Source organism: Notothenia rossii, assembly GCF_949606895.1.
Source record: "Notothenia rossii genome assembly, chromosome: 6".
In the NCBI taxonomy this organism is placed as follows: Eukaryota; Metazoa; Chordata; class Actinopteri; order Perciformes; family Nototheniidae; genus Notothenia; species Notothenia rossii.
The window spans coordinates 87,970,780-87,995,329 of record NC_136909.1 but is presented as its reverse complement, the minus strand read 5'-3'; the positions used below and the strand labels follow the sequence as shown (position 1 = coordinate 87,995,329).

General features: G+C 41.7%; 2 protein-coding genes and 1 pseudogene across 3 annotated transcripts in view; all 3 read right to left on the bottom strand.

Annotated features, from left to right (window-relative positions):
* Positions 1-24,550, bottom strand: part of LOC307044219 (NLR family CARD domain-containing protein 3-like) — a 104,208-nt gene that overhangs the window by 27,940 nt on the left and 51,718 nt on the right. The window contains exons 7-8 of the mRNA XM_079689301.1: positions 17,867-18,040; positions 17,346-17,519 (exon numbers count right to left, since the gene is read on the bottom strand). Of these exons, the coding sequence (XP_079545427.1) occupies positions 17,346-17,519; positions 17,867-18,040 (348 nt within the window). The remainder of the gene's footprint in view (positions 1-17,345; positions 17,520-17,866; positions 18,041-24,550) is intronic.
* LOC307042885 (stonustoxin subunit beta-like) lies at positions 12,409-15,192 on the bottom strand (the record flags this gene model as incomplete). The annotated part of the gene is made up of 4 exons (XM_079687051.1): positions 12,409-13,213; positions 13,637-13,643; positions 14,712-15,007; positions 15,129-15,192. 4 exons carry the CDS (start codon positions 15,190-15,192, stop codon positions 12,669-12,671), a joined length of 912 nt encoding a protein of 303 aa, XP_079543177.1. The 3' UTR covers positions 12,409-12,668.
* Positions 19,842-21,397, bottom strand: LOC307042884 (NACHT, LRR and PYD domains-containing protein 3-like; annotated as a pseudogene). The gene is made up of 3 exons: positions 21,326-21,397; positions 21,024-21,252; positions 19,842-20,883 (listed from the first exon to the last, which is right to left on the bottom strand). The product of its transcript is annotated as an NACHT, LRR and PYD domains-containing protein 3-like (transcript).

Genomic DNA, 24,550 nt, shown 5'->3' with positions numbered 1-24,550 from the left:
CATGGTTTGTTTATTAAAAACAATTTATTATTATTGTAAAGGATACCAGAGGGATTGTCATAAACCCTGAGTGACCGGAGAGGTTCCTTTGGATTAAGCTTGTGAAGGGGAAGAGTACTTTATTGGTTATTTTTAGTGGTTAAAATTGAAAGACAAATGGTCTTTGAATCAGAAAAAAACCCAAAATATTAGTCAAAATAATCCGTTTTGTTGTCTAAAAAAAGCAGGATTATCTGAAGATCAAGTTGCCATAGTTTGTCATTCATCTAAAAACAGAGAGAGTACTATGTTTTTTTAAAAAGAGGTTTATAGGGTCATGTACTATTGACGCTCCTATTTGTCCAGTGCAATCTTCATGAACGGCAGCATAAAAAGCTCTCCAAATAGAGAGAACAATCATAGCCATTAGCCTCCCTAGGTTTTGACTCGTGTTTTCAGTAGCATCGTTAGCATAGCATGTCGCTCCCCAATAGCCGTGGGCTAATGGTATCAACATCCGGTCCGGGGTCATGGTTCATATACTCCTGAGCTCATGACGGCATCCGTTAGCACTCTATTAGCTCCGTGGTAGCACGGTAAAGGTTGTTATCTGACCCTTTTTGAGGGGAATAGACTTTTTATTGTTTTTTTTATTTTTATTGTTTGTGTCTATATAAAGGTGAAACCAAACGGTATCATTTATAATAAATAAATATACATAGATCCTTTTTATAGAAAAAGAATCCCAAAATTAAATAGGCTACTTCTCAGAGAGGTTATGTTTGCATTTGCGTATTACAAGTCTTTAATATTAGGAGTGAATAAAGCGGATGTTACAGCGCCTTCACTTAATAAAATTAGTTAGTCAACCGCTTTTTGTATTATTTTAGAATAAGTAAGAGAGTTAAAAAGGATTGGAATAAAGTAGTTGTATTAAGGGTTAAGCGACCCACCTATTAAAAGTTCTCTTTTAGAAATAGGGTGAAGATAGACGGAGAGAGGGAGAGAAAGAGGTGTATCTCTGGTGGGATACTGGTTAGAGAAGTTCAGAGGTCAGGAGTTGGGCAGTGCATACGTTCCACTCTCCCTCAGCCGGAATAGGCTTTCTCTGTAAACCTGCTACCCTCTGGCAGGACCCCGGAAGGCCTGAGAGGGGAAAGGTCTGGGTTAAGTGTAGTGAGCGGAGAATCCTATTATTATGTCATATGTAGAATAAGAAAGTAATTAATAAACATCATCCTACTGTAATTATTATTTGTGTTCTGTATATTAAACCTGTAGTTGAGTAAAAAATAAGCATCTTTATTCAGCATCATTACTAAGAAGAAAGGAGGGAGGGAAGGAACAAACCGAATCCAATTATTTTTGGTGTTTTTATTAAATAGAAAATGATCAATCAACGTATATATACTTTTTAAGTATTACAGAAATAACAATAACTTGTCATTCCCTAACATCTTATTTCAAAAAGGAAAACTATAAAGAAATAATCACAATAATACTAAATTCTGTCTAGTCTATCCAAGGGGATGAAGTAATAAACGATGAGGAAGATATGAGAACAAATATATATAGTGTTTATATTTTATCTTTCTCTAAAAAATATATAGGACCCCTATCAAGGATTATGTTTTTTAGTTAGACTCCCCTAACAGGAAACACTTAAAGTGATTGGTTCCTTACCAGTAGATAGATTTGGAAATATACTCAAGAAACATGTATAGTTTTAACTTTAGACACTCTAAAAGGAGTGTATGTATGTACATAGAGGATTCCTAACAAAAGGATGTAAAAAAAGGAAACAAAGAGTTAGACTCCTCTATAGAGAAACCACTATGGCTGCTTAGTGCAGTTCAAGTCAATACACTTTGGAATAATAGGAAACATGTATAGTTTGACCTTTTATGTATTTTTTTGAAAATATATACAAATATGTGAAAGACCCCCTATCCAAAGGAATTACTTTGTAGTTCAACTCCTCTTGTTTTGGAGACCCTCTAGGTGCCTTGTTACCTTGAAAGGAGTAAACTCTAAAAGGGAAAATGATTATGGTCAAATTACTGTTTAACAAGTCCCGAAGTATAGTCCTGTCCCTCGGCTTATTTTATAGGTTTAGGAATGATTTCCAGTGTTCCCACATTTTTTCAGCCGTGTAGGGGGTCCAATGGATACGGTCCCCTTTGGTGGAGAAGTATTTACGCTCCAGTTCCGGTATGTAGTTTGGGGTTTGAATGATCAGTTTATTAAGGGTTCTGATGTTTCTGATGGTGCTAAATGACAGTTGCGGAGCGTAGTTGATGCTTGTCATACGTACTGTGGCATTGGGGAAGGTATCTCTGGTGGAAGCTAAAAGCTGATCCAGATTATTTGATACGATAGCTCTGTTGCTATTGTCCCTATCGTTGAGGCCAAAGCACAGAAGAACTTTTCGGACCTCTCCTGATGTTGGGGTCATGTGTTTGATAAGAAAGGCGGCCTGGCCCAAATTGGCCCCTGGGAAGCTATCCACCTGTATTTTGATATTCTCTATCGGTTGGAGACGGGAGATATTGGAGTCCCCAATTATTAGGACCTCACGTTTAGGGTTCAGGGACCGATTCTTTTTCTTATTTCCCCGGTGTTCATGGCGTGTGGCCAGACTTGTCGGAGGAGAAGGGGAAAGATTGAAGTCCTCCGTTATTAGAGGTCTGGAGCGTTCCGGTCTAGGTTCCGGAAACATGTGTGTTGTCAAAGATGTGTTGTCTAGCATCTCAGTCCTAGGAGGACGGGTGGTCGGAGTAGAGGGACTAACCGGAGTTAAATCTCGGTTAGGGAAAACCACATTCTTGGCCATTAATTGTGGCTGAGGGATTGATTGGTTGTTGGTGATAGTTAGGGGGGTAGGTGGCTCTAAGGGTGTCCTATTTTTCTCCGGAGGTTGTTCCCCGCTTAGGCCTCGGGATGCTCCAGTCTCGAGTTGGTGGACTGGAGTGGTAATGTCCCCCAGAAAGGGGGGTCTGTGTACATCGATCCTGATGTTCATCAGATTGAGGTCTTCTGCCGTTTGGATAAAAATCCAATTTTCTGTTGTGTGGAATTTTGATTTTATCCAATGACAGGCTATGTCCCAGGCCCTTTGTTCTTCTCCGTCTGTCATTTTCCTTCATTTAGACAGCAGATCTGTGATTGTTTGAGTGTGGTGCTCATCAGAAATCTGTAAGCCAGTCTGCAACCAATTAGTGGCATTGCCCTGAAGCAGATGGGAGGTTTCTACCGTTGGGGTGTAGGGCCGAAATGTAGTTGCTAATTTGTCTTTGGCCAAGAAAAAATGTGGAAGGAGGTTGTTTGCGCCCTGTATGGTCTTCCTAATTTTTCCTTGGTGGTGGTAGGTACGCAGGATCCTAAAGATGATTCTTGTGAGAATCTGGAAGTCATTGTACTCCCTGGACGTCATATTGGCCGTTCTCTATTCTTTCCTTCTTTTCTTAGATTCCAAATCTATGGAAAGGATAGAGTAAATATTGTGGGTTAAAGACTGATCAAATAGGAGCTTGTGATTAGAACAGAGAAAACGAGTGATTCAATCAATCAAACCCCGGTTCAGAATAAGTCCCCCGTTTCTCCAGGCACTGGCTGGGAATCGGTTAAGTAAAGCCACCGGACCTCCCCATGTCGCTCGACGGCTTCATGGTTATACAGAGATCCAAGGAAGGGCACGGGCCATAGATAGCGTGTCGGCTCTTATCTTAGCGTGGAATCATGATTGAATCAGAAATGTGTAAAGGTACAGTAGACAGAGTAATTTAAGTTTGAAAGACAGAGACACGGAGGAGGGTAGCTGTGGTCACGGCGGATGCCCCCTCTTGCCGCTTTGGCCGTATCTGTTTATGGCCCGTTTCCTTTCTTTATCCCCACATAGGGCTCGACCGGATAGGGGCTGAAAGAAAGGTCAGAACGAAAAAGTGGGGAGAGAATGTGGTTTGGGTTTAGGCGAGGAGCCCGAATGGTTTAGTAGTTGTATTTAAGGGAAAGATGGTTAATGTATTTTATAGAATTTGGAGTTAAGTACCTGCTTCCAGCTGGTAAGGTTGAGGGGTCAGATTAAAAGGTGAGATCATAGGTCAGTTGATGCACACTCACAAGAAGGAAGCGCATGGATAATGTACTTATGTTTAGGCATTTAACCCCAATGGGTTAAGTTTAGGGGTCAGATTAAAAGTTAAAACAATAGGCCTGCTGATGCTTATTGAAAGGAATGAGAAGTATGGACCTAGTGTATTTAGGAACCTAATAAAGTTAGAGATCAGATTAAAGGTCAGGTAATAGGCCTATTGATGTCACTAAAAATAATGGGATTAATACAAGAGGGATAAAATAGAATAAAATAGAATAAAGAATTATTAAAAAAAATAATGATCCGAAAATTATGTTCATTTGCATGTTGTGGCTTTCATCATCAGCAACTGGAGTGATTTGCAAAATTACTGTAGCAGTCAGCCATCCATTAGTGGTCTCCTGTCTCCATCTAGTGGCGGCAGAGGGTAGTGCGAGTATCCTTTTCTCACATGGTTTGTTTACTAACTTTAGAGGTTCATACATTTTAAACAGCCAACAGGAAACTGTGTTTGGAGTTCAGAGCAGAAGATTTGAAGGGGAAAAAATAAAGATGACGAAAATAAATGTATTGATTTTTTTTTTTTAAACAAACAATAAATTGATTTTCTGTATTATTTTAGGTCCTTTAATAAAGGAACACACTAGTAGTTTGTGATTGGACAGAGAAGAGTATGCTTATTGTCCCGAGTCAGTGGTGAGGACCAATCAGAGCAGAGGAAGCTCCACCAGATGGCGCTGATGCAGGATTTCACTGCTGCACCTTGACTCAGGTGTTGTACTTCAGTTCAGCTTTTAGGTACTTTAGTTCACTTCATTACCTGCTACTTTATTCTTCTACCATTCTACATCTTAGAAGCAAGTATTCTACTTTTTCTGCAGTACATGTATGTGATAACTTACGTAAAGAACATGTTGTGTAAACGTTTCAGATCTAGATTAATAACACTAAATATAATAACCAAATTGTCCTGCCTTAACTATATATTAAAATATGATTCCTTGGTGAAAATCACGAGGCACAATGTACTGTATATGACCTTTATTTAAAAAAAGAAAAAGCTCCTCCTTTACCAGCTGTTACATTAAAGTGAACAGACGGATTAATTAATTATTATTATTAAATAATGTGAAACATATTATCATGAACTGGTGCAGAATGAGTACTTTTGCACTCTAAGTATATTTTGATGTTTAAACTTGTACTTTAGTGAAGTGTTGAATAGAGGACCTGAAACAGATTATTATCACACTGTGGTTTCACTAATGTTTCTGAAACTAAAGATCTGAGTCCTTCGTCCTCCTCTGTGAGAAACCAGAAACCAGCTGCAGTTCCTCAGAGTGACCACTGGAGGTCCTCCTCCTCCTCCTCCTCCTCCTCCTCCTCCTCCTCCTCCTCCTCCTCCTCCTCCTCCTCCTCCTCCTCCAACACCTTTAGCTTTTATTTTTGGCCCATATTTGAGCTTCCCGACTGAATTGAACACACCTTTTCTTTTCGTTTGTTGACGTGTTTGGACTTGAGTTATTTTTTTTTACAGTGAAGACTAATAAACAAAATGGCTTCCGTCCTGCTCAGCTGGTGTTTAACACAGAACACCTGAAGAGAAGACTACAACAGAGAAAGAGTCCCTCACAGTTTCATCAGAAACTAAACCTTAATGTGCTCTGTGAAAACAGAAAACTTAGAAATAAGTTAAAAGACTGTCAGCAAAAGTAGTGAAACAGTTCCCGTTGAATGACAGTTTATAGACTATATTCTAATGCCATCAGATACAGATATTGCCTGTAAGTACATGTTGTAACTTTACAGTCTAGTACAAGTACACTTCTTCATTATCAGGACACATGTAACAAGGTGAGAATACTGCATTAAGACGTTTGAGTTTCACTGTTTAGACTTTAGATCAGAGTTCCTGAGGGGGGGCCAGGAGGGCGTGTTGATCGACCAATGAAACGCAGCCAGAGTCTCTCAGGTGTTTCAGGAGCAAAGGCCCAGGTGAGCTCTCTGATGGCTGCTGCGTCCTAGTGCCCTACCGTTGCCTCCCCCTCCACATCAGTAGCCCTCCTGACAGACTGACCCCCATCAGCCTGAACTCCTCTTCCTCCTCACAGGGAACTCTTTCCTGTGTGTGTGTGTGTGTGTGTGTGTGTGTGTGTGTGTGTGTGTGTGTGTGTGTGTGTGTGTGTGTGTGTGTGTGTGTGTGTGTGTGTTTGTGTGTGTATGTGTGTGTGTGTGTGTGTGTGTGTGTGTGTGTGTGTGTGTGTGTGTGTGTGTGTGTGGGTGTGTGTGTGTGTGTGTGTGTGTGTGTGTCCTCACCTCACTTTTTACAGTTAGCAGTCAGACTGGTTGGACTGAGTCTCAGTCTGTGCTTCGTTCACAGGATCAAATGCTTTTGTGAATAGAATTATTGGGAAGGGATCTTTAACAGAGTTTCTGGTACCCTAACCTGCAGTGCGTTTGATAAAAACAGGAAGTCATTACTTTTTTGCAATTTTGCAGAATAATGTCCGATTGGACTCTTTGCAGCCTCTGTTGTGTAGAGTTCTGCTTCTTGGACACAGCTTGAATAACTATATTCATTAAAACAACACAAAGTGATCTCTTCACTGCTCTTTGCTGATCTGGTTTTTCATTTGTAGAGTAACCGCAGCTGTCAGATAAGTGTAGTCCAGTAAAAAGTACAATATGTACCTCTGAGATGAGTACAGGTATCTCACTCTCATTTCAGGTGTAACATCCTCTCGACCGCCCTTCCAACGTGTGTTATCTCCACCATCTCACCCACATTTCCGTTCCTATTGCCTCACACCAAAGTTCATTTTGTCATGCTGGGGATTGTCAACTTTCTGACTCGTAAGGCCCGGACACACCAAGCTGACACCAAAGAACTGACACAGACGGACCCCCGACTGTTGTGTCTCCTCTCGTCTCCTCGTCTTGGCCATGTGTCGCACTGGAACACACCGCAAAGACTTCAGACGGCCAAGAAGCACGTAAGAACTGCGCATGCGTGAGTGGCAATAACTCTCCTCACCAGCAGGCGGCGGTAGTGTGTATTCGTCATTCAAAAGAGGCAACAACCTGAAGACAGACTGCGTTATAACCGAGAGAAGAAGAACAGACTGCGTGATATAAACAAACAACAGATAGCGTGTTCCATTATCACTCTACAGCGAGAAGCTCACGGGGCTTTCCCCAACCTGTGAGGAGAGCTGGAGTTAAATGAAATCTTAATCGTTTGTTTGGGTCCCTCACTTCCGTTTCGCTTCTCTTGTGCTGATTCGCTAAGCTGACCAGCAAATCAGAGTGTTTTCTTTTGCCGACAGCCTTTGGCCGACTGCCCACCGATCCGACATTCGGCCGAAAAGGTCTCGGCACGGCTGAAAAGACACGACGGTGCGGGACACACCAATCTGAGTAGGGCGTGTCGACGCTCATCGTCGGCCTGACGCCCAACGACGCCGATAATCGGCTTGGTGTGTCCCCGGCCTTTAGAATCCATTAACCCCTTGAGACACACCATCCGGACAGATTGCAGTCAAATTTTACCGGGTGGGGTTTTTACCTAAATTAGCGTTAGGGTTACGGCTAAAAGGGGAATTGGCAGCTGATACTCTGCTTTAGATTTTTTGGTTTATTTTCATACAAAGCCTTTGACCCAACAATGATGGATCCAGAAACACACATTTCCAGTGTTTTACCTGCTATAGATGGTATGTTCCCATGCTCACTTTATGCTTACGACCATACCCTACCATACCAATACTTAGATGGGACACCTCGGTATTCCCAGTGCTGCAGTCGTTGAATGAAGTGGTTTTGGTGGCACTATCCAGTATAACAGGGGAGTTTTGAATAAGGACGCTGCATATTGGTTTGTTCTGATAGAAATAAGGTTGAAGCTCGTTGTGCCAAAATACGCCACTATTTCAACACGTTCTAAGTAAAAACGGGGTTTTTCCGCTCGTTATAGTATGGTAGTTTAAACACACTTTACATAGGAATTGAACATTGTTCTTCAGATTGGTAGACATCCATTTACCCCTTGAGATAAACAAATCATTTCTAATGTTTCGTTGTATTAGGTATTTGGAGTAAAAGTAGTGCTACGTTTTTCTTGTGTACTTTTATTTCTGATCTACAAAGTCTATTGTGTCACTTATTCTGTTAATGCAATCTGTTTTTTTGTGTTGTATTTGTTTATTCCTGAACACAATTGATCAGTTGTACTAAGTCTGTGTTCTTATTATTTCTGTATCATAGTTTAAATTATGTTTGTATTTGTTTTGTCATAATTTCTCGTAGGATCTTTGCGTTTGTCTTTTATTCTTGTTCACGGAATTTCTCTGAAACCATACATTTCACAATTTAACTTTTTCTATTTGTTATAGTCTTTTATCAATGCATTTGTTTTGTTCCATTCTGTTTTAGTGGTGCTTATTCGCAACATAATGCTATAAAAATACGTATTTGGTTTGTATACATGGAATGTAATGAAGTATTTTCGATAATGAGATATATATAAAGTCTTGCCCGATCTCGTATATCTCAGAAGCTGAGCAGGGTCGGGCAGAGACATTGTTTTGCACATGTATGACCCTGAAGGTCGCCCAGAGGTCTGAGTATTGGTTCTTGATGTGGGGGGCCAGGGTTCATCACTCAAGTGTATTTAGTCTTGGCTCAAATTGGTTTTATTCCATCTAGCCTCCTTGCAATCTATGGAGTACAGAACATGACATAGGTAAGAATAAATAAATACATGTTTGAATAAATACTGGAACACTAATATAAATAACTGTGGAAATAGATACAGAAATAAAAATAATACAGTAATAAATAAATAAATACTTTAACTAAAAAGAAAATGATGTAAAAAATAAATAAATATAGATTGAGAACAAACAGGACACACATTATTATATATCTTTAATGTATTTCTACATTTATGTTCACTTACATTCATTCATTAAAACATTTCTGTAAGCTAACGAGGTATGGGGATTTGGGAACTACGGACGGAGGAAACTGTTGAACATCGATGTGTTACGGTATCTGAGAGGACCCAAACGCAGGACACGGCAGAGTGTTGAAAAAAGGTTTATCTTGAGGTGGAGGAGCGGGAAGAATAATCCGGCTGGTGGCGACAACACGGCGGTCGGAGAATGATCCTGCAGCTCAAGAAGAAAACACGTAAGAAGAACATCCAGGTTTGAGGAAATAGCTTAACAATGCTAAGTAGGCTAGGAGTTATACCACTGTGGTTTTACAACGATCTGGCACTGACAGGTTGTGGAGCTTCCGCTGATATGCCGTTGTAAATGGCTTGATGGGAATCAGGTGTGTAGTCGGGGAGGGTGCACAGCTGATTGCAGCAGGTGAGTGGAGGTTGAGCCGGGAGCCAGGAATGACAGCCACCACGCCCACACAAACAACACAGACAGGAAAAAGGAAAACAAACACAAAAGAGGCGGCTGGAAGAGTACAGCTGCCACACGATGGGGTTTCCCCTGATTTATACAGTACACTTGCTTATGGGACATTTACGGAATTACAACAGCAGAAGTATAGTGCAGAAGTATATTAAATATATCAAAGTAGGCACACGTTATTAATAATAAAAAACACAATAAGTAAAAACAAATAATAAGTAGGCTACACTATGGTTAAAACAAACTAAATAGCAGTATATATTTTTAAACAAGGTGACGATAAAAAATTATAGAAGTAGCTGGTACTGTCTACAGATCCTAAATAAATTGACAGAAAAATAAAGCTTCAATTACACGACATTTTTAAAACAATCAGTGAATTTGAACCGTTCATTTGAATCATTTGACCATTTATGTGAACATGAAGTGGAAGCACTTTACTGAATAGCAGAGGGGTTATTGATCATTAAAAAAAAAACTCAAATATAAACAGTAGAAATGTGGGAAGGGAATTATTGACTACTTTTGAATTATAATTTTTCCGTGTTGCACTTTGTAGACTGTCCCTGCATTCAGATAGAAGTTGAGCAGCTCGGAGGACGGTGTGCATAGCCGTGGGAACATGCTTCAAATGGGGGGTGCTGTGGGGATGACATCAGGGCTGGTTTTGACCAATTTGCAGCCCTAGGCAAGATTTTAGCTGGCAATGAAAAACCTCTACAAAACACTACAAAAAGATAAACGTATTGAAATGGTGGACAGCTTATATCAAAAGGCTTCAAATTGATTTAGTATTGCATAAATATGTTTAATTGGGGGTGGACGTCACATCCTCTAGGGGGGTCCGGGGGTATTTTACTTTAACATTTTAAAGTAAAATACTTCAATCTGGTGCACTTTGAGCGCCCAATTACTTGAGACTGGATACAACTCTAAACACCCATGTGAAAAAGATCGGTTTGCATTTTATTAATCAAATAAGTATGTGAACATAACCAATAACCTACAATAGCCAATAACAAATAAATGTAGGCTAACTTGTTTTATTTTTGTGGTTCATTTATATCTTATTTGACCAGTTAACATTTATTTATTTATGCATATTTTTTAATCTCCAGTTTTAAACAATATTTTTGGTTTACTGTAGAATACATTGGAATGATTTCAAACCTGTTTTTATTTATCCTAGTAATTATAAAGGTGTGCCTTGGAAATATTTATATCCATTAGCGCAGCAGAAGCTAACAACAATCCCCGCCGATACCGGTTCTCTCTCTCTCTCTCTCTCTCTCTCTCTCTCTCTCTCTCTCTCTCTCTCTCTCTCTCTCTCTCTCTCTCTCTCTCCCTCAGCTGCAATCTTGTGAAAGTGCAGATCCCCTGTCCTCCACCAGGGGGTGCTGCAGCACCCTCAGCACCCCTACTTCCCACGGCCCTGACGGTGTGTATTGGCTTGTTTTGATAGAAAAGAGGGGTTAGAGCTTGTTGTCTACCTTACTGTGGTTGTTCAGAGACGACGATTTTGTTTGAGTCATTGATCTGTCAATATCTTTCTAACTGAACCAACTAGGAAGACACTCATCCCGCCCCGTAACGCTAGTCTTATGAATGAAGACTGTGAGAGGGCGTTAAAGCCTGTCTCTACGACCTCTACCTGTTATCCCAATGATATTTCAAAACCTATAGCCCTTTCTCAATTCTCTCCTCGACTCCTATCCTTGCGTCTTAGTCCCGCCCACAGGAGATGCGAGCGGAGGAGTGGAGGAGGGGAACCGAGGACAAACTCCATGTAAACACCAGTCTTTAGTACATTAGAAGTTTATTATGTTACTGCCAACGTTAGGCAGAGGTTAAGATCTGTACAGTGGTTCCACTTCATGGGGGAGCAGACGTGTCCCCTATCCTTTTCTGTAGTTCTGGCCAGAGAGATTTGATTTGTATTCAGAGTCCAGTATGTGTTCGTCTCCCTGGCTCAGGGTTTGAGCTCTCATTCACACAGCAGCACTGGTTATGGGCTGCACTGTTTCTACTATATTTTTATTTTATTTACTTGTACTGTTGTATCTGTGTTATTGTGTTGCTCTGATGGAGCAGCCTGTGACCTCAGATCTTCGTTGTCATAACTACACGGTTGCTCTGCACACGTGACAATGAAAGCCTTGAATCTTGAATCTGCGCTAACCACTGAGCCACAAACTGGTTTCTGTCTCTTTCTGAAAGCAGCAGACAGAAAAGCTTTGTACACGACTGAGTGGCCAAAACACAACACATCTTTATTTTGAATGTATTTTATTATAATGATTGGTTTTTAAATAATATTTTGTAAAGTTTTTATGTAATGTTTTATCATATTTATTTATATTTTTGTCTTTTACAATTTAAAACGAAAAAAAAACACTTTAATATTTGTTTGAAAGTCTTTCTATTTAAATGTATTTAATTTGTATTTGTATCACTGTCTTGTTTTATTTATTTTTAATTGTTTTAATTTGAGTGTTTATTATTATTTTTTATTTTTGTATTAATATTTCTTACTATTATAATTGTGATTATTTTTTTATAGTATTTCTATTTCCTTTTTATTATTATTATTATTATTATAATTATTATTATTTATTTATTCGTCCTACGGTTAAACTAAATCTCTCGCCAAAAAAAACTGCAAACACAACAGAAAGACGTGTTGTTGTTCAAACTAAGTGAAAGCTCAGAGAGCGCTCCAGAGGTTTTCTTTTCTTTAAATCTTATTTATTTTTCTGTATTTCCATGTGTTTGATTTCTATCTGTATTTGTGTGTGAAGTGATGTTTGTTGCACTTTCCTGAATCACAGTGAAGATATTGAATCTGAAGCAAAAGCATATTTTCAGAATCAGAATTCCTTTATTTGTCCGAAAAGTGGAAATCTACATTATTACATCAAAAGATGTATAGTGCAGATAAAGTGAAAAGAGTAGACTGTATATTCAAATATAACAAAGCAGGAAGACATTATTAATAATAAAGAAGAACAATAAGTAAAAACACATAACAAGAACACCACGGTTAAAAACAAATAGATGGAAATATATTTTTTAAACAACGTTGGTCGAACATCAGCTGTGATCCTGAACAGACTGAACTCTCTGGGCAGCAGGGAGGAAGTCTCTGGAACAGGAGGAGACTCTTCCTCCTACAGAGGAACCAGAGACGCTGAGGAATCAGAGCTGAACCTAAACCCAGCATAGAGAGGTTCAGTGAATGTGGTTCTGATGGTGTGGAGGTGGATCAGTGTGTCAGAGGAGACTCTGTAGAAGGAGAGAGAGCCAGCAGGATGATCCAGATACACTGCTACTCTACCAGAGGAGGAGGAGGAGGAGGAGGAGGAGGAGGAGGAGGTGTGTGTTACTGTGTTATTGTGATAGACAGAGTAACGACCACCAGAGCAGATCAGACTCCAGGACTGATCATTCCATCCAAACACACAGTCCTCTCTCTCTCCTCTCCTCCTGATTCCTCTGTAAGTCACTGATATATAAACCTCTCCTCTCCACTCGACCTCCCAGTAACAGAGACCAGTCAGAGCTTCTCTACACATCAGCTGTCTCCAGATATCAAATCTCTCTGGATGATCAGGATATGGCTGCTTCTCCTCCACACATGTCACCTTCCTGTTGTCCTCAGACAGTTTGAGTTTTCTGTGTGCTGTGTTTGTGTCGAGTGAGAGTTCACAGGAATCTGAGGAGAGGAACAGCAGCAGTTATTCATCTATCAGCTGTTCATTTATTGACACTTTGATGATGAAGGTTACATTTGAAGATGGTGGCTGCTTTGTTTTCATGAATCAAATTAAACCACACTCACACTTCCTCAGACCGGGTCTCAACCATCGGACTCCAGCAGGCTCCATCCTGAAAGAAGGGGCGGGGGGGGGGTCAGAGCAGCATGGAGACATGGACATTACATCACTCTCAAACTCAGAGCTTTGTTATTCTCCACAGATGAAGCTTCATGTTCACGATATCATTTTAGATCAGTCGATAAATAAAGCTCATTAACTTCAATTATTATTTCTCAGAGAATAAGATGTAAGAGTTGATCAGTGTTCAGTTAGTGTTCCCTCAGCATCTGCTAGCAGCAGTCAATGAGTGTTTCTCTTACCTGGAATCTGAAGAGGAAAATAAATGAACTTTATTTAAAAGCATCTTTCATGCAACGCACTTTGGGTTTGCTTTGAGCAATGAAAGGTGCTTTGACCATACCATTTATTATTATTATTATGATGATGAATTCACAGGACATCTGACAGTTCATCATTGTGTTTAAAAGAGGGAGGGGCCATTTAGTGCTTTAAAAATAGGAGAAGCACTTCAGAATCAATTCAGATACAGGAGCCAGTGCAGATGGTGTCCATCAGGAGTGGGATGATCTCTGCTGTGTTTAGGTTGTTGGATGGATTTTGACTCTATTGCCAAAATGATAAAAGCAGTTTTTGGTCAGCAAATTAAAATGAGCATTAAAATGGAGATCAGAATCTAAAATGATAAAGATGTATTTCTTGTTGTCGTGTCTTCTCTGTAAACACAGAGCTGCTGCCTGAGTCTTATCCCGTGTCTTTAGTTCCCTTCAATGTTTTTGTCTTGGCATACACACAGTGGAGGAAATACGTATTTGATCCCTGCAGACTTTGTAAGTTCACCAACAAAGAAAGGACCAGTCTGTCATTTGAATGGTAGGTTTATATAAACAGTGAGAGAAAGAATATCAATAAGGAAATCCAGAAATGTACATTATATAAAAGATAAAAATGTATTTGCATTTAACTGAGTGAAATAAGTATTTGATCCCCTTGCAGAACATGTGTTAGGACTTGGTGGAGAAACCCTTGTTGGACACACAGAGGTCACACAGAGGTCAGACGCTTCTTGTAGTTGGTCTCCAGGTCTGTGCACATCTCAGGAAGGATGTTGGTCCACTCCTCTCTGAAGATCCAAATCCTTCAGGTGTTGAGGCTGATGCTTGGCATCTGGAAGCTTCAGCTCCCTCCACACATTTTCTATGGGATTAAGGTCCAGAGACTGGCTAGGACCCTCCATCACCTGAAGGTGCTTCTTCTTTAGCCTCTCCTGTGTTGCCTTGGCCGTATGTTCAGGGTCCTTGTCCTGCTGGAAGACCCCTCCATGACCCATGGTCAGTGTCCTGGCTGAGGGAAGGAGGCTATCGACCAAGATCTCACGGGACATGTCCCCGTCCATCCTCTCCTCGATGCAGGGAAGTCCTCCTGTCCCCTCAGCAGAGAAACAGCCCAAAGCAGAATGTCTCCACCTCCATGCCTGACGGATGGTGTTCTGGGGTTATAGTCAGCATCTCTCTTCCTCCAAACACGGCGTGTCGAGTTGAAGCCAAAGATCAACATTTTAGTCTCATCTGAGCTCATCCGCTTCTCCCAAGCCTTCTCTGAATCATTCAGATGTTCGTTGTCAAACTTCAGACGGCCTCTCGTGTTCTTCTTGAGCAGGGGGCCTTCAGGCACTGCAGGATTTGATCAACTATGGTGTAGTGTGTTACCAATAGGTTTCTTGGTGACTGTGGTCCCAGCTGCCTTGAGATCATTAACAAGTTCCTCCTGTGTAGTTCTTGGCTGATCCCTCACCTTTCTCATGATCATCAATACCCCACGGGGCCAGATCCTGTGTGGAGCCCAGACCGAGGGCCATTGATGCTCATTTTGTGTTTCTTCCATTTAGAAACACACACATTATTCTTCTGAATAATGGCACCAAGAGTTGTCTCCTTCGGTGGTCTTGTAGCCGATCCCAGCCTGGTGCAGGTCTACAGTCTCACCCTGAGGTCCTTAGACAGCTCTACAGTCTCGCCCATGGTGGAGAGATTGGAATCTGATTGATTGATTCTGTGGACAGGTGTCTTTTATACAGGTAACAAGTTGATTAGGAGTACTTTTTTAAAGGAAGATGAATTATTTGTCTGTGGGAGCCAGAATCCTTGTTTGTTGCAAAGGGATCAAATACTTATTTCACTCAGTTAAATGGAAATACATTTTTATCTTTTATATAATGTCAATTTCTGGATTTTCTTTTTGATATTCTTATTCTCAATTTTTAAATAAACCTACCATTACAATGATAGACTGTTAATGTATTGTGTGGGCAAACTTAAAAAATCTGCAGGGGATCAAATACTTATTTCCTTCACTGTATATGTTTATAATACCTGAGAGTGTCCAGTCTCCAGAGAGGACCCTCCAGTCCAGCAGACAGCAGCTTCTCTCCTGAGTCTCCTGGATGATTGTAGCTCAGGTCCAGCTCTCTCAGATGGGAGGGGTTGGAGCTCAGAGCTGAAGCCAGAGAAACACAGCCTTCCTCTGAGACCATACAGCCTGACAGCCTGAACACACACACACACACACACACACACACACACACACACACACACACACACACACACACACACACACACACACACACACACACACACACACACACACACACACACACACACACACACACACACACACACACACACACACACACACACACACACACACACACACACACACACACACACACACACACACACACACACACACACACACACACACACACACACACACACACACACAAGTTCGAACAAGAGTGAGTCAAAAAACAATAACAAATGTTATTGAAGCAGATGCAACAAAAGGTTATGAGTGTATCCATCATTAATGTACATCGCAATTTAACTGGCTATAAGTTTAACATGTTGATGAATGCTGACCTGAGAGTCTCCAGAGCACAGTGAGGACTCTCCAGTCCAGAAGACAGCAGCTTCACTCCTGAATCCTGCAGGTCGTTGTTACTCAGGTCCAGCTCTCTCAGACTAGAGGACTGGGAGCTGAGGACTGAGGACAGAGCTGCACAGCTTCTCTCTGACAGGTCACAGCCACTCAGTCTGAGTAGACAAACATTTAAATTAAAAGTTCGGCATTTACTCCTTTTTGCAAATTCAAAAACAAAATATTAAGACCCTATAATCATAAATACGAGGAATCCTACATTATTTGAACTGATGGCAAAGATTTTGCATACATGGTGGATTGAAAGGCAATGTTAAAAATGTGTCAAAAGTAGAAAGGGAGAAGAGTGTGTAGATTTGCACCTGAACACAACAGCAAAGAATAATTTAACAGGTTTAAAAATAGTTAATTTACAATAGTAAGTTAAATACATCCAAAAAAGGAAGCTCAACATGTTGATGAATCCTGACCTGAGAGTCTCCAGAGTACAGTGAGGACTCTTCAGTCCAGAAGACAGCAGCTTCACTCCTGAATCCTGCAGGTCGTTGTTACTCAGGTCCAGATCTCTCAGACTAGAGGACTGGGAGCTGAGGACTGAGGACAGAGCTGCACAGCTTCTCTCTGACAGCTTACAGCCACTCAGTCTGAAGGGACAACAAAATAAATGGAAGCAAATGTTAAAGTGGACTTTGTGTTTGTATAATATGTTTTCCTGGGCAAAACAGAAAAACTGTAAAGTATATTATGTTACATAGGGTCTGGAAATTGACGATCACAACTGGGTTGAAAAATAACTTGAGTACAGTGAACTTAGAAAACTCATCCAGTAATCATACATGTTATTTCAGCTTAGGCTTTTACTGAAGCAACTAACAAACACTTCAATACAATGTCTAGAAAATAATTTGAGGTCAAGTATCTTTCCCAAGGACACTTTGACATGTTAACCTCAGGGAGAGGGGATCGAATCAATAACCCTCCCCTTGGTCATCGCCTATTTCCCTTCTGGGCAACAGCAGCCCAATATATCAATACATATTCAAAAGGGAGCTCAACATGTTGATGAACCCTGACCTGAGAGTCTCAAGAGCACAGTGAGGACTCTCCAGTCCAGAAGACAGCAGCTCCACTCCTGAATCCTGCAGGTCGTTGTTACTCAGGTCCAGCTCTCTCAGACTAGAGGACTGGGAGCTGAGGACTGAGGACAGAGCTGCACAGCTTCTCTCTGACAGGTCACAATAACTCAGTCTGAGGAGAAAATAATAAACAACAACATAAAATCAATAACTTCAGGGTGTTCTTTTTCATTAATGACTGCCTTATCGCATATTATTCATTATTCAAAATGTGCAACTCAATACTGCTTCACATCTGTGATGCCAATGTTCATGATGTCTCTTCTCCACGATGGCATTAATCAGTAACAGGATGAGTGTTTTACATCAACTGTATTTTATTAATGTTTAATACAAAAGAAGACTTTGCGTTTGGTTACCTGACTGATTTAAAAACAGGAAGAGAAAGAAGGAGATTGTAAATAAGCAGAGAGAGAGAGAGAGAGAGACAATAATTTAAGATAAAATAAGAAATCTGACCTGAGAGTCTCCAGAGCACAGTGTGGACTCTCCAGTCCAGAAGACAGCAGCTTCACTCCTGAATCCTGCAGGTCGTTGTTACTCAGGTCCAGCTCTCTCAGACTAGAGGACTGGGAGCTGAGGACTGAGGACAGAGCTGCACAGCTTCTCTCTGAAAGCTTACAGCCACTCAGTCTGATAAAGAAAGTACAAACAATATTTTAAAAAGATGAGCATAATATTTACTTTACATTTCATTTAGCTGACGCTTTTATCCAAAGCGACTTACAATTACCAATTACAGGGACATTCTCCCTAGAGAAACTGAGGACTAAGTGCCTTACTCAAGGGCACACGAGTGGTGGTGTTCCTGGCGGGAATTGAACTCACAACGTTCCGATCTTCATCCGACCTCACTATCCATTAGACCACCACTACTTCATGTTATTACATGGCTTAGTTGAATACTCGATTCTGATTGGTCAATTCAGAACACGTGACACGTTGTTAATACCGAACAGACAGACCGCTGTCAAGCACTTATTGACCGTTGTTAAGGACGCTCACATCTGCACAAACAAGTCCGTTCGATTTAACTGTATACAGTTTGGCCGAAAAGCAATCTGCATGCAGTTTGCTTTCTAACTGACAAGACAAGAGCGACAAAAAAACAGCGGAGAAGTAACGGGCAGAAATCCTCCTTTTACGCAGCGGTCCAGACACAGACATCAAACGGCGACACATATTCAGTTGCAAGTTACTTTGGCATTAGGGCAGGGATATCTAGATACTCCCCAAGGTTTGACATCATGACTTCTGCTACTTTTAAAGCAAGCAGCGATGTTTTCAAATCTGTAATCAAAAAGCTCCTCAAAAACGCTATCGAAGCAGTTCCTGCCGTTGCTACGTTAGTTCAAACGGTAACAACGGACTATCTTTCTTAGCGGATGCATGTCAATTTAAATCAATACATACAACTATTTTTTAAATCAATAAAATCATCTTCTAAATCCACAAAAGCATTTCAATTAATAGTGGGAGTCATAACGTTACTTTGTTGAGAATGTGGCCATGTAATAAGCGGGATAATGTGCAGCGACTTGGTCATGATGGGGAAAAGAACACCGACAGGCTGATCAGGAGCCCGACGCGAAGCGGAGGGATCTAGATCGGCATGAAGGTCGCGTCGCAGTACATTATCCCTTACATATTTGAATGTTTCTGTACTCACAGAGCCTTCCTGGAGGCTTTGACCACTGGCAGCAGCCTCAGAAGAGCCTCCTCTGAAGCAGAGTATTTCTTCAGGTCAAACACGTCCAGATCTTCTCCTGATGACAGTAAGATGAAGACCAGAGCTGACCACTGAGCAGGAGACAGATTATCTGTGGAGAGACTTCCTGAACTCAGGGACTGTTGGATCTGCTCCACTAGAGAACCATCATTCAGTTCATTCAGACAGTGGAACAGGTTGATGCTTCTCTCTGGAGACAGATCCTCATCCATCTTCTTCTTGATGTACTGGACTGTTTTCTTGTTGGTCTTTGAGCTACTTCCTGTTTCTGTCAGCAGACCACGTAGGAGTTTCTGATTGGTCTGCAGTGAAAGACCCAGGAGGAAGCGGAGGAACAAGTCCAGGTGTCCGTTTGGACTCTGTAAGGCCTGGTCCACAGCACTCTGGTAGAGATGTGTGAGTTTAGGTTTGGGTCTGAAGACTTTAGGACGCCTGGAGGTTGTTGGTTCTTCTGACAGCAGGTTGACTCCAGAGGTGATGAAGGTCAGATGGACATGAAGAGCAGCCAGAAACTCCTGAACGCTCAGATGGACGAAGCAGAACATCTGGTCCCTCTGGTACAGTCCTCTCTCCTCTCTAAAGACCTGTGTGAACACTCCTGAGTACACTGAGGCTGCTCTGATATCGATGCCACACTCTGTCAGGTCGGACTCATAGAAGATCAGGTTGCCTTTCTGCAGCTGCTCAAAAGCCAGTTTCCCCAGAGCCTCCATCATCTTCCTGCTCTTTGGACTCCAGTGTGGATCTGTCTCAGCTCCTCCATCATACTTGATGTTCTTCACTTTGGACTGAACCACCAGGAAGTGGATGTACATCTCAGTCAGGGTCTTGGGCAGCTCTCCCCCCTCTCTGGTTTTCAACACCTCCTCCAGAACTGAAGCAGAGATCCAGCAGAAGACTGGGATGTGGCACATGATGTGGAGGCTTCGTGAGGTCTTGATGTGGGAGATGATGGTGCCGGCCTGCTCCTGATCTCTGAATCTCTTCCTGAAGTACTCCTCCTTCTGTGGGTCAGTGAACCCTCGGACCTCTGTCACCATGTCCACACACTCAGGAGGGATCTGATTGGCTGCTGCAGGTCGTGTGGTTATCCAGAGGCGAGCAGAGGGAAGCAGCTTCCCCCTGATGAGGTTTGTCAGCAGCACATCCACTGAGGTGGACTCTGTGACATCAGTCAGGATCTCAGTGTTGAGGAAGTCCAGAGGAAGTCGACTCTCATCCAGACCGTCAAAGATGAACACAACCGGGAACTGATCAAACCTGCAGATTCCTGCGTCTCTGGTTTCAGAGAAGAAGTGATGAACAAGTTCCACCAAGCTGTACTTGTTCTCTCTCACCACATTCAGCTCTCTGAAGGTGAATGGAAATATGAACTGGATGTCCTGGTTGGCTTTGCCTTCAGCCCAGTCCAGAGTGAACTTCTGTGTTAAGACTGTTTTCCCAATGCCAGCCACGCCCTTTGTCAGCACTGCTCTGATTGGTGCATCTCTTCCAGGTGAGGCTTTAAAGAGGTCTTCTTGTCTGATGGTTGTTTCTGGTCTGTCTGGTTTCCTGGATGCTGTTTCAATCTGTCTGACCTCATGTTCATCATTGACCTCTGCAGACCCCCCCTCTGTGATGTAGAGCTCTGTGTAGATCTGGTTCAGAAGGGTTGGGTTTCCTGCTTTAGCAATGCCCTCAAACACACACTGGAACCTCTCCTTCAGGTTAGACTTAAGTTCACGCTGACACACTCCAGAACGACTTCCTGAATGAACACACAACAAATCAGATCAATGAGTCAAATACATCCTTAAAGAATGAGGATCTGAATATACTTTGTTCCATCTCTTGAGACTTTAGTCAACATTTGTCCAGCTTGTTAAATCTCTATAGAAACCCTCTTACTGCTCTGCAGACGGTCAGCCAGCTCCTCCTGCTCCATGCTCCTCAGGAAGTGCAGTGTGATGTTCAGAAATGCCTCTCTGCTGCTCCTCCTCTGCTCTTCATCCTCACCGTCCAGCACCTCCTCATCATCCCTCTGACTCTCTAAGCATTCTGGGTAATCTGAACTCAGAGCCTTCTGGATCTTCTTCAGCTCGTTCTTCACAAAAGTGATGATGTTGTCCTCCAGCAGCTGGAACAGAATACATGAACAACACAATCAAACTAAAGTCACCAAACATCAGATCCATGTTGGACAGACTGACCATCCACTGATCTACAAAGTGCATCATGGAGTTGACTGTGAGCAGAACAGATGTGAAGTAGCTGTAGTTCATGTACAGACCATAAATGTGGAGTCCAGCTGTGTCTGATGCTGCTGGGCAGACTGACCTCTGGGAACCTCTGAGCTCTGCTGGTCCTCTCTGTGAGGAATCATGAAGAAACAACTCACATTATCTCTGATATGCTTCAGTGGGGCTGGAAATGTGGATTGAGTGCACGTGTGAGCAACAGGAGAAAAGCCGGGTTTGCCTGGGCTTCGCACGGGGCACCAGGTTTAGAAGTAAAGGTTATCATCAAATAACTATCAATTTCACCTTTGACCATCAGAGTGTTGTCCTTCTTTGAAGTTATAAGGAAGATCCATAGACCAGTCACTCTTCATGGACACACAGCTGGGTTCAGGTTCTTCCAGCTTCCCCCTGAAACATGAGGTGAAAACAGGAAATAATCTAGAATTGTCAAAAAAGGTCCGGTCCTAACTCTTCCTGAACACTTTGCCATAACCTCTGTGACAAATGTCTTGGGCTCAAGGAAAGGTGTGAAGGAGAATTCATCAGGATTTAGGAGAGAGCTTCAGTTCTAAGAGAATCGCTTGGAGACGTCATTATGATGAGCATGATCTTTGTTTTGTTTTCCTTATTTTATTTTGAAATGCCTTTTCTCCTGGGATCTAGTTCTATTTCGTATAAAGGTATAAAGGTTAGATCACTGGATTTGTCTGGGCCTCGCACGGAGTACCAACTTTAGCAGCTGTAGAAGTTATTGCCAATTTTTATTTTAAACTAAAACCTCAAAATAACATTTTATAGACACATGAATTGGTACAAAGGTTAAAGGGCAGTGATATCACTCATCCTTGACTATCAGCAACACTAAATACTAAGAAGGACCACGCACCAAAATGAAAGTAATCAGTGACTGTAATCTTTGATTAAGGTTTAACAATTACATTTAATTTGATCAAGAGCTGTTTGATTGTTCAATAGAGCACCAGGTGAAGAGCAAAACACCACACAGCAATTACACATTTTAGAAATGAGAAGCAAAAACTGCTGCAAATACAGGGAAACATTGACCTCCGACTGACGAGGAGCAATGGGAAACACTCAGGTATGTATTCACACAGAGCTGATCATAAGCTGGAGTAGACGTCCACACAGTTGAGTTTCCCTCCCTTTGGACGCAAGCTGCAGGATTACAAAACTCCAGCTTTACTTAAGAAGGAAAGAAATGTAACTCAGATGAGAAACACTGAAGGTAAACATGACCCTTATTTCTTTATTTAAAGAAACCTTCATCAGAATCAGAAACAGGTTTATTGCCAAGTTGGTGTTTATGGTGCTTAAAGCTTTCAAACCTGATACGCCTTATAAATGATCAAAGCTGCTTTTATTAGAAAGGAACCAGAGAAGTGTCTCACCAAGAAAATTCAACAGAGCCACACTTTCTTAGCTGGGTCAATACAACCTGAAAGCAGAGCAGCAGGTACCATGAAGGGGGTTATCAACTTTCAATCCCCACCTTTGACCAACAGAGTGTCGTCCATCTTTGAAGTAAATAGGTCTGTGCATAGACCAGTCACTCTTCATGGACACACAGCTGGGTTCAGGTTCCTCCAGCCTCCTCCTGAAACATGAGAAACAAACAGTTAGGAATCTGGACCGTCACAATGGTCCTAAATACTATTCATATTAGAATGTGTTTAATAAACAGGGGCCATGCTTATAAATACATGAATCTCAAAGAAGGGATGAGTTATGCCAGATTAAGATCATTTCTATCTGCAGTCCTTAGACAGGTACGCACATAATGGTCATCGAACACTTAAAACATCTCCTAGTCTCCATCACACTAACACTTAGTCAGATCAGAGCTCAGAGCACCATACAACAACATGAGAATACTTTATTATCAGATCAAGTCTGACATGCTTCTGGCATCACAGCAGCTCCTTTAGCAACGTCAACGAGGACAAACATCAAGACAAGAAACAAGGAACCAGATATTTACCATAACAACACAGTCACTGAAGACACCATGTTCATCTGACCTGGGATTTCACTCATTACATAATAATGGTTGGGTCAGAGATAATGTGGTTGGCCAGCCTCTAAAGGTTGTGATGGTAGGATGATTCAGAGAGGCTCTCAAATGTTGACCTACGACCTTTGAGCAGATTCTCTGATAGACTGGTGGAGCAGTTTTGATTTGAAAGAGGTGGACCTGTACCGTGTAGTATTACAGTACTGCAAAATACTCTAAAATCACAGATGTAAAAAATAAAACTTTATTTACTCTCTACTCTATTATTTGTTTTGCCTTTTTCAGATTCTATGTGGTCTTTCTAGAAGAGAAGGGTCTGTCAGGACACCCACGTATTTATAAGAAAGTACTGATATAATGAAGTCACATGACGTCCACTTACTCTGTCTCTGAAGGGCGGCCTTTAAAATATAAAGGTTCATCTCTAGACTGGTCACTCTTTATGGACACACAGCTGGGTCCAGGTCCAGGTCCAGGTCCAGGTCCAGGTCCAGGTCCAGGTCCAGGTCCAGGTCCAGGTCCAGGTCCATGCTGCTGCTCTGGGCTTCAACACAACACACACACAGAGTGTGAATAATGCCTGCTGAGCTCTGGAGGAGAGGACAGTCATAGGTCTTCATCTCACCTCTGAGCTTTGGTGAGGCGTTCAGGGTCCCCACTCAGAGCGGGTTCAGTGTCCTCAGAGGGATTCATAGCAGAGCTCACACCTTCACACACACACAACCACCTGCTGGAGAACCACACATTATCTCATCAGGACACAGAGCTCTCACACCTCCAAACTAAAACACTCATGAGACAGTTTCCATGTTGTTGGCTCTGTGAGCTGCAGCGTCTTAAAGACCCTCTCAATGCTCTGTGGTCTTCAGGACGGTTTGAAGACTTCAGGAACATCCTTCATGTGGATTATTCTTGGCCTTTCTGTGCAGATCACTTCTATTGGACGGACTCTGAAGAGCTCAGCAAGCCTTCAAATCTTCCTCTGTTTCAGAGGTTCATACATTTTAAACAGCCAACAGGAAACTGTGTTTGGAGTTCAGAGCAGAAGATTTGGAGGGTAAAAAATAAAGATGACGAAAATAAATGTACTGATTTTTTTTTTTTAAACGAACAATAAATTGATGTTCTGTATTATTTTAGGTCCTTTAATAAAGGAACACACT